Source organism: Corvus brachyrhynchos, unplaced genomic scaffold (assembly GCF_000691975.1).
Source record: "Corvus brachyrhynchos isolate BGI_N302 unplaced genomic scaffold, ASM69197v1 scaffold61, whole genome shotgun sequence".
NCBI classification, from domain to species: Eukaryota; Metazoa; Chordata; class Aves; order Passeriformes; family Corvidae; genus Corvus; species Corvus brachyrhynchos.
This window is the reverse complement of record NW_008236478.1, coordinates 4,479,978-4,490,902: the sequence shown is the minus strand read 5'-3', so window position 1 is coordinate 4,490,902 and position 10,925 is coordinate 4,479,978. Positions and strand designations below refer to the sequence as shown.

The window sequence follows — 10,925 nt, the reverse complement described above, 5'->3', positions numbered from 1 at the left end:
AGTATCACCTGTCACCTGTAGAAAATTAGCACTGAGGGAGGCAGACAACGCCTCTTTCCAAACTGAAGAGGCTGCCCAGAAGCAGTACCTCTTCCATGACCTGAAAGTATACAGCTGAATCTTGGTCTTCCATGACAACACACCTTCAAAGAATAAAATACAAAACAGTCCAAAATTTTCACAGAATTTTTCTTCCTTAATCATCTTGTTAATTTAACATGCTAGCATGTTATGCTGGTTTCTCAAAAGAGGAAAAAAAGTAAGTCAATTACTCTTTCTCTACAACACTGCTATCTATAAGGATCCTGAAACTAAGTACACAAAAAAAAATACTGAGAGAACCCAGCATGGACATTTGTAGACTATTCATAATAAAATGGTTTAAGTTCTTTTTCAGGGTAGTCAGAAATTCTAGAAGTTGTAATGACAGGTCATGTGTAATATCAGTCTGACAAATACTTGTGGTGGGGATGAGACACAGACATTTATCATTGAGGGACTTACCCGTGCAATACTTATCATTTGTTGTTCTGAGTCTCTTTGAATAATAACTTTTTTTGCTGCTATAGAAATAATAAATGGGTATTGACAGAAAGAAAACCTAACAAGAGAAAAGAAGATTAAATATTTTCTTTTTAGCATCTAGCATATTATTTTCATTTTAAGAATACAGGAGTGAATTATCATTCATAACTAATCCCTCCACTGACAATAATTTGCAAATAGCTGCTTTTTTTTCACTTTGTTTATAGAAATAATTGATTCAGTAGAACAAACTGTTATTTGCAAGTACTGCTAGAAACTGAAATTAATAATACTTATCTTTTGTCATTTGGGTTTTGTGTGGTTTGTTTTGTTTAGTTGGTTTTTTCCTTCTCAAGAAGACTATCAGGTATCAGACAGAAGCGTAGCCTGAAATACCTGATTCAGTGGAGCAAATTATGGTCTCCAAGTTTTCCCCAACCGCTGCTAGAGGCAAGGAAAATGCCTATGAATGTATTGGAGGCTAAAATATGTCTTTAGTAAGACACAGTTAGAAGTCTATGCCAGTAATTAATAAACTTACTTTATTATCATCCATATTTTACGTATTTTCTCCAGTTTGAAAAGACAGAATGAGATTTATTCCAGTCAATCTCACATCCACGCAGCAGCAAGTAAATATTAGCTATATTTTTCAATAAAATACATTATTTAATGTGGATCTCCATACACATAAACAGTATGCATATCATATATACAGACACTATCCATCCACTATATTTAATATATACTAGACACAGTGCTTTGAAGTACTACTCAAACAAGAAACATGCAGTTATTCCTCTTACCTGTGAGAATTCCCATAGCATTGCCAGTTATGATATTCTTCCATAAGATCAATATGATCAAGCGTAGAATTATAGAAATCCGTATATGAAATAATAGGAGGGCTAATCATACTATTTGCAGCATCTAAAAAGAACACAGAAGTCTTTTAAAACAATGCCTGGATTCAGCATATCTCATTTCTCGGCATCACGAGCACCAGTGATCTCAGAAACTTTAAGCCAAGTCTAAAATAATACTGAAAAATTAATAACCTAGCTACAGAACTCAAGTCTTAACTACAGAATTACAGCTACAACGTAACCCCACAGGACATCGCATTAATTGCTGTAGAAAACAGTAAATCCCTAGTTCTGCCCATTTATGATAAGGGAGCATCAGTTTGATTCTAGCTTCCTAACTGACATACACTCAATTAAGGTCTCATGGATAAAGGATACTATGTTCTGCTGAAATTGATGAAAAAAGCAGTTTGATAAATGAAAGTGTTTAAGAAATCCATATCATTTCAAGCAGCTATGGCTAGAAAATCTACATTTTTTCCAGTATACCATCTAGACCTGCACAAAAATTAAGTAGTTGACCAAAGGAAGAAAGCCAATTCACATTTAAGCTATCTCATTATACAATGACATTCACATAATGTCAAATGGCCAGTAAGTTCTCTATTAACACTTCAGCATACTTTAATTTTGGTCTGTCAGACACAAAGTAGTGTCTTTTCATCTACTAAATAGCTCTTTTTCCAGAATTAAGGAGCTAGTAACTCTTTCATAGATGATTATAAAACATGTCTCTTGTTTTAGGTAATTTAGCTTGTGCACCTAACTCTGCAGGATTGTGCAGAATACTTTTAAGTAAAAGTCTTAAGTTGACAGTGAAAAAATTTTAATTCCAATTTTAATTTTCATTTCTGGTTTTGTCTTCTCCTAAAAAGGAGAAAGAAAGTGCTCTAATCACCATTTGGCAGCAGTTGAGAAGGTTTACATTTGCAGAAGTCAAATTTGCTGTGCTCTATGTTGAGCCAAGCACGGATTTATACTTTTTTTAAGATGTAGTTTTGGATGTAAGAGGCACATGCATTGCCTAACTTTCTTCAGATGCTAAATAGTTCCGTGGGGGTAGGTGAATTACAGAGGAAATTCTGGCAGCTCCACATTTAAGAGTTTCTTTTATAAATCTAAGGGAAGCCTTAACCATTGGTCACTTGTGTAGATTTGTTTGAATGATCGATGTCGCTGTTGTACCAGGGACGGTGAGAATAACGACACAGAGTCAAGTCCAAAAGAAGAGAACCCTTTACGAACTTACAGACTCATTTATATATCTTGGTTCACTAGAATGGCATAAGATTATTGGTCCCTTGATCAACCACCTCCCAGAATGACTGGTTAAGACTCTACAACACCCATTTCAAAACATTTTCTCCAATGTACCATAACAATACTGCATAACAAGCTTGCAAGTGTTAGATAAAGTCTTGGTTTACAAAAACCCAAACTGTTTTCAGCTAGCCTGCGTGAGAAAGCAGGACTTTCACAAAATACTCAGAAAGCTGGAGAGTTTCTCTGCTTCTAGCTTTTCAGTATCCACAGATCTTCAGTTGCTGTCACAGGAAAACTGTGCACAGCAATGAGCCTCTACTGGAAAGAGAGTAGGAAGATTTACAACAGAAGACTCTGTTGCTTACTACTCTTTAGCCTTTTATTGTAGTTTATACTATGCCACAATCATTGTTAGTCTCCCCCAGAAGAGGAGCATTAAAAACTATCCTCTCCCAATATGTGTGTGTCTGTATAAAACAAACCTTATATACACACACAAATATACATATATAAACATATAGATGCATACAGAGTTCAAGCAAAATACCTACTAAATAAAGCCAGGACTTTTGTTGCTGATGGAATCCACCAGGTACATTTCACCATAGGTGGAAACTCTTCAGGTTTTGCAGGAAACAGCCGTAAAGAAATAAATTGCAGTAACCTATCCACCACCTGCTTGAACCTCTTCTGTGAAATCCTAAAACAAACATGCTGCACTTAGTCTCTTGTGATTACTGTCTACACTAGAGTTTGTTAACAGATTTCAAAGCAACAGAATCATTATCTGTTCTTGACTTTAAGTAAACAAACAAAAAATCCTTATCTATTTCACTCCACACTCTGAATACTAAGGAATTCTGATTTGAGATACTTGGTCCTTTTACATAAAAAAGTGGCATATGCTTCATATGCTTGTGCCAGGTGCACATTTTAAATTACGTGCTGCACCAGTTCCATAATAGCACAACAATACACATATATGTGTAGGCAGGTTAAAATAGCCTATGCTAAACAAGAGCATTCCTATTTTAATGGCTTCCATTTCTAATAAATGCTTTAAGACTAAAAGCATATGTCTATTGCATCCTTAACCAAAAGTGGACACCTTATTTGCAAATGCAGTTCAAATGAAATAATATTTTACCACAATTTTAAGCATATCTGGACATAGGGAAGGGGAGGGAAATTGAATTACCACTCTTGCAGAGAAGAAAATCCTTAATTAAGATTTCCTAGGAGATATGGAAATTGTGAATATGGCCAAACTTTTTTTTACCTCAAACTAACTTTTTGCACAGTCAGTACATGGAAGGCAATCTTAGGGGCTGGTCTTCGGGCAGTTATCCCCATAACTTGGTGTTATTAGAGTTTTTTTGGGAGGTGTTATTAGAGTTATTTCAATTAATTACAAATCTAATGCCCTAACCACACTCTCACCACCTCTATCACACTAGGAAGCAAGGACTCTAGTTCCTTTGTGGTTTCTGTACAATGTAGTAACATTACAGTATCTTTTGCAAGTTATGCAAGATAAAACTTAATTTAAAAAAAAGATCATAAAGATGTTTGTTTTAATAATACCACATAAAAATATAACTAAAAATTTACACACAAGTTATTTTGCACGTGTTATCAAAAAATAACTCTGATAAGTTATTTGTGATTAAGGCTGCTTCTTATGAATATAATAATTTTTATACATTATATACATTTTGCATCTATAAATCAGTATCACTTAGTGGACTATGTCCATATGTATTTGAAAGCAACAAAAACAATCTCTTTAGTCAATTAAATCAACTTTCATATAATTTATAAAACAGTCAACATCAATGGAAATACAGTAACAATCGTAATCCTAGAAATGGAATTTGTCATGTGGGGTTTTTGGTTTTTTTTTTTTACTTTTTAGACCAGTGCACTAGGAAATGATGGTCAGCTTCTGTTAAGGCTGCTATCTGTCTTAGCAAGTGAGCATAGATGACATAAGTAGAAGTGTTACTAAATTGAGGATTCTGAAAAAGATTAAAAAAAGTGTTAGGTTAATAAACTGCATAAAGGGAAAAAAGTCATTAGGATCTTTTCTTATGTTTGTTGTTGCCAGTACAATTACACATGAAAGTAATTCACAAAATAGCTGTGACAGTGGTAAAACTATGGGAAAAAACAACTCACAACTTCTAGCCAAATAAAAAATACCCAACTGCTATACTGTAAAAGTATGATTTTTTTTTTTCCCCCAAAAGAAAGCCCACAGGTAGCCCAAAGGCAGTACTCAATATTCTGGATTAATTTTTACATTGTAACAAAAACTACACTCCTCTGAGTGATGTGCTTTTCATATCAGTAATACGAATTCTTATAGCTCCTCTCTATCCCACATCAATCCAAACTAATTTTCCCTCTATTCCATGTGTTCACACATTCCCACGTTTCAGCCGGAGATACTCTTTTTCTTTCACAGCTAGTATACCACCCCAGAGAAGAAAACTATTGTCTTGATAAATTAAATTGCCATTTGATATTCTCAAATAACAGCAGAAACTGCTTCTTGTGTCCAGAGGTGTTAGCTATCTACACCAGCAAAATGTAAAGGGGAAATCTGCTACAAATGCAAGCCATCTATAGCAGCAAAGGTAAAAGGTGACCACAGGCAGAAATCAGACAATGTAGTCAGATAGAATGGAGAAAGTCAGCCAGGTAGGTTGGATAAAATGCAACACTGGAGAAAGTTACAGCAATATCCGAAAGCACATATACTAAAACTTTCAGAGTTACAGCATCCTAATAAAGCAAATCTGGGCATGAGGATGACATAAAAACAAATAAGTAGGTAAAATATTTATTCTTTCAACCCAGAAAATAAGAGGAAATAATTACTTGTCTATTAGTGCATAATTTTAATCTATGCAACTTTCCCCATCAACTGTCTTCCCTTAAGCTCCCATTCCCATCATGCATTACACTTTTCCCGTATTTTAATACATTCTTACAACAGTAAATTGGATGTGAAGTATCTCAGCTATACAAACTTGTTTGCACAGTATACTGGTTTATAGATTATACATTAAGCACACAGGTACTTACATGAAAATACGGTGTTTTTCTTACCTGTAGAAGTATACAATATGCTCTAAGATCATCTTTTGTTCGTGGCCTATGAACAAATGAAATAATAAACAGAACCATATGTATCCATAATTTACAGACATTAAGAGTCATGAAATCATGGATAACTTTATTTTGCTTTGCCAATATATATACAATACCATGTTTAAGAATCTTCACTGCTCTCAAAAACTGAAAAGGCCATTTACAGATTCTGACAATTGTCTAAAGGCAGCAGGCTATTTATCATCATATTTAAAAACATGAGAGAAGGCCAAAAAAAGGTCAGAACTGAAGAGTCAGAGATGTTCCACAGAGGGAATTCCACATTACTTTCTATCTCGAGTGACACCAGAGTTGTTTATTTGCCCTTCTTCAGTATGTCCTGCAAGAATTCTCCATACACTTCTACCACTGCAGCCTCTGCACTTCTTTGTGTTTATCGAGGTTTTTGCATAACCACAAGCACATCCAGCAACAGCACAAAAAGCAGCATAAGTTGGAGACAAGGGTAGCCAAGACCTGGGTCACATGTGAGTCACAACAAGCCACTGTCTCTTGCTACACCTTTTTATGAATTACATTATGCATTCTCACTTCTATTTCTTCATGCTAAGACATCACCTCCACGAAAACTTCCTGCTTTTGGGCTATCTCCTTCTGCATCCTGCACTGTTCTTTCCATGGTGCTGCCACACATGAACACTATTGTGAAGCAAACTGTCGATAGGGATTTGTCCTAGTTGCTGTGGGGGGTAGGTAACGAGTGTTAAGTTCTACCCTAGTTAAATTCCTTAATTCATCTTGCAATTAAGATGTCCAAAGAAATGCCCTGGCAACAAGCGGCTGAGATTTGGAGAAGGAATGTATGGCTGGGTATGGATCTGCCTCTCAGAGGTTAAACGTCAGCTTACAGAGTTCAAGATGTATTTCAGCAGATTTGCCAAAAGGGATTAAGTTCTTATGTATCAAATAAGTTGCATCACAACATTTTCTTTCTTTGTCTAAAACAATAAAGACAAAACGTATAGCAGATTGAAGTGCTGGCACAGCACTGATGCAAACATTTATTATAATTACCCTGTCCATTCTTGTAGTAGACCATTAATTATTCCTTTTAGGACTGACTTCTGAATATCTTGAGGCTATCAAAAAAGGAGAGGAAAAATCATATCTGAAGTAATTACACATATTCAATACCAGATTTTGTACAAACAAGCAAGTTTTCTTTGCTTGCATTTCAAGACAGCTAAGAAATCTTTTGTGTTATGATGCTGAGCTCCTAAATATCTTCCTCACAGATATACTAGCTGAGGTCTGGGGTTGTGCCAATGGTGCCTTTCAACACTTAAACCAACTTAAAAACTCTAAAGTATGATTTCTAAATTACTCCTGTCCTTTGTATACTAGGCACAGGGCCTACTTTTTTACTATCCCCATCCTCACATTTTCTTTATTTCCCCCCATGCAGTGTCCCATCACAGCCATGTCATATCTTTAAGATATGTGGTCTTTAAGAACTACCACAATATAAACTATGCTTTACTAGTAAGAAAAATTTCCTCCTCTTTTACTAGAGCAGCTGTCATGATTCTGCAGTACTTCTCATGGGATCATTTAAAGTATGTTTTGAGAGATTCTTCAGAAACCGTGCCTATCTGGGAAAAACTTTTGATATAAATGGTATAAAACATGAATTCTTTTCTTCTACTTACAGTATTTAATAAGGCATCATAGACAACATTCACAAATTTTGCATCGATTCCAGAGTCCTCAATGGTATTAAATGGAGAATTGGTATCTTTCTGTAAGTTAGATAATAATGAAGCATTTTGAATATTTTATAGCTATCTTTGAAAATATAAGTTTAACAGCAAGCTTAGGAAAACACATTCAGATAGAAGTATTTTCATTATCAAAACATAAGAATGTAAGTTTCTTCAATTAGTATGTTAAAGATGGAGCAAAACAATAGTAATCCTACACATACTTATATAGTCATTCTATTTTTAAAATGTAAGAGGGTTTCAAATAATGAATTACATTGAATTTTCATCTTTCACATTTGTTGTTGATCCATTATCAGACAAAGACAACAAAATTTTAAGCATTCAATACTTGTTAAATAACAAAAAGCCATGGGTTAGGCCCTACCATCCATATCAAATATCATAAGCACATTTTGCTCTGTAATAGGCAGGAAATAATAATTTAGCATGAACTCGGAAACATAAATATAACTATTCCCTAGGAAAACCAAGTATGCCATCATAACACATGAACAGCTATAACAGAGCCCATATCACACCTTTTTTTAGGGATAGGGAATTTCTGTTTCCAGATTTGCCTGGGCCCCCGCATTAGCTTGGAGGTTTTAAAACTGTAATTTGTGTAGAAAGTACCTACACAGTCACAGTGTCACAAAAAAACCTACATACTGCAATTTTAAAGCTCCACAAACTCCAAATACAATTGCTTAAACTGGAATCAATAAATCAATGCAATAACAGATTGTCTACAAAAGGCAGGTGAGGTCATGAAAAAATGGTCTTAGTGGTCTTGAATACCTGTCTGCAAGTCTTTAAATGATATTTTTGTAAACATTTTGAAGATACAAAGCACTGTAATTACTAAACAGCATTAGGAATTATTTTCTACCTTAAATGCAGCATTTATCTCCAAGAAAGAATCAAAAGTTGTAGAATAAAAATTATGTACAGCTTTCCAATCTCCCGATGCCTTCGACTTTTCCATATCATCCCTAGAGAGAATGTAATCAAATACTGGTAATGGTTTGATCTTTCCAGCCACTTAGACTTTAAAATGCACTGTAACTTTAAGCTTTTCTCACTAAGCACACTTAGAAGACAGACAAGTATAATATCCGTAGCTTTCTAACATCTTCCTTGTCATTTAAAAATCATGGTACTGTAAGAGAACAAAAGCATAGTTTGTGTTTGATACACCTGAGCAATGTCTTCTATTCAAAATGCTAATTCACAGTGTCACAGTTCAGTATGTTAGGACAAACAATTAGCAGAACAGAACAGAATTAAGCTGCAGCTACACTGACATGATAACGTTTCTCAGAGTAATTTTAAGTATGAAGGCTCCTAAACTACTCAAATTCACTAGAATTTCTACAAAATTTTACTTCTTTAAAAATTTTTCGAATAGAATTTAATCTTAGGCACATGACAAGGTAGTTACTGGTGACAGTCAGCATGGCTTCACTAAGGGCAAATTTGGTGGCTTTCTACCAGTAGGGTTACAGGGGATCTTGGAAGGTGGATGATGGAAGAATGATATCATCTACCTGGACTTGTGCAAGGCCTTCCCCTGAAAGCTGCTTCCTCCTGCTTTGCTGCAGGCTGTGAAAGAGATCCTCAGCATGGGGAAACCCAAACCCAGCTCAGTGCAGGGAGCAGCTGCCAGATCCAACTGAGAAGCACCTAGCCCTGCCTAGAGGTTGGCAATCGTGGGAGAGGGGAAATGGAGAGGTGGTAAGGGCTCACAGCTGGGGATTCAAAGGAGCAGGACAAGGGCTAATGGCTTTAACCTGCAGGGGGGTTGATTTAAATTAGATATAAGGAAGCAGTTTTTCACAATGAGAGTGGTGAAACACTGCCACAGGTTGTCCAGAGGCAGTGGTCAATAGATCCAAAAATCTGAATATGGAAAAAAAATTCAGCTCTTCAGATCACCTGAGTATGAGCAAAGGATCACCTCTTTGCAAATTTTCCTTTATACCCTCTTTCCTTTCCCACCAAATATACACTGAATAATCAAAAAGCACTCCTTTTCCTCACTGGAAGCACAAAATTTCAAATGTGGAAGAGAGAAATAATTCCCATTATAACCAAAACATCTAAGACTGCAAGGGATTTGCTAGCCTACAATAAGCCATACGTATTTTTTTTCCAAAACTAAACAATCACTGCATTTCTAATTCTAATTCTGAAGTATAAGTTTTGCCATTTTCTGTGTGGAACAACATTTCAAGCTAGAAAAAATATTTTGATAGTTTTCACAGTAACAGCGTTATCAATCCCACCATCATAGCCAAAATAACTCCTTGTCAGTCTTACTGAAACTGTTTCCTCATTTGAGATTAACAAAATCAAATGCATGAATTAGGTCAAAATGAAAAGAATTCCAAAGAAAGGAAGAAAATACACCTCTAGGAACACCAGTATAACTTACTGAAAGTCTTTCACAGTTTTGGTTCGAATTGGAAGGGAAGGTTCAGGAGGAAATGGTGCTTTCAGTTCTTGGGGTAACGTGTCTATAGACATGCGCTGCTTTTGCCTTACATCGAGGCAAAGAGGTGGTAGGTCTCTCCCTTAAAAGAAAGGCAAAGAAGAATAAATACAATGCATCTAATACAAATATATAGGTACCAGGGAAAAAAGAAAACTCACACTGTTTGATTCTAGTTCTTTAAAAAAGTATTCTTCTCTTACCATGTGCACATGCAGACATGGTGGAAAATTTGGCTAACTGATAAAAATAGCAGTGTTGCCCGTTATTGTATTTACAATATAGATTGTAAATATTTAATATACAAACTGCAACACTGGTGCTCCTTACAGCTAAGAAAAATCTCATGCACAACCACGCCAAAGTGCAACTGTCATACAAGGACAAGACTTCAGTCTGTTTTTCTACACTGTGATATATAATTTTAACTAGAGCTGACTGTGGATCATCTACAGCTTCCTTAAAGAATCTCTCCAAAAAACTAAATGGGAAAGGCAAATTTTTTTTGTCTTACAGAGAATTGTGGTGAAACAGAATCTTTGAACACTTCTCAATAAATTTGGCTGCCTATTCTAGTACAACTGGCAGTGCTTTGCCAAAGTCTTTCTATTCTACTCCTTACTTTCTATTTGATCTGAGACTGTTTGATCAGATTAGAGTGGCAAGACTTGGCAACAGCGCAGCTACTGTGAGAGGAGAGATGGGGCTGCCTCTTGCATCCAACACAGCTCCAAAACACACCCAACCATGGGCCAAAGCTGAGCCCAGCAGTGACACTGGTAGCACCCCTGTGACAATATATTTAGGAAAGGGTAAAAAAAACCTGCACAGCAGCTGAGAGAGAGGAAGGATTAAAAAAAAAAAAGGAAAAAAAAAAAAAAAAAAAAACACCCCCACACA

General features: G+C 35.7%; 1 protein-coding gene across 1 annotated transcript in view; it reads right to left on the bottom strand.

Moving 5' to 3' along the window:
• Positions 1 to 10,925, bottom strand: part of HECTD2 (HECT domain E3 ubiquitin protein ligase 2) — a gene marked incomplete at its 5' end in the record, with an annotated part of 31,092 nt that overhangs the window by 16,052 nt on the left and 4,115 nt on the right. The window contains 9 exons of the mRNA XM_017725858.1: positions 505 to 601; positions 1,332 to 1,455; positions 3,206 to 3,354; positions 4,563 to 4,672; positions 5,769 to 5,814; positions 6,846 to 6,910; positions 7,481 to 7,570; positions 8,424 to 8,526; positions 9,969 to 10,107. Of these exons, the coding sequence (XP_017581347.1) occupies positions 505 to 601; positions 1,332 to 1,455; positions 3,206 to 3,354; positions 4,563 to 4,672; positions 5,769 to 5,814; positions 6,846 to 6,910; positions 7,481 to 7,570; positions 8,424 to 8,526; positions 9,969 to 10,107 (923 nt within the window). The remainder of the gene's footprint in view (positions 1 to 504; positions 602 to 1,331; positions 1,456 to 3,205; positions 3,355 to 4,562; positions 4,673 to 5,768; positions 5,815 to 6,845; positions 6,911 to 7,480; positions 7,571 to 8,423; positions 8,527 to 9,968; positions 10,108 to 10,925) is intronic.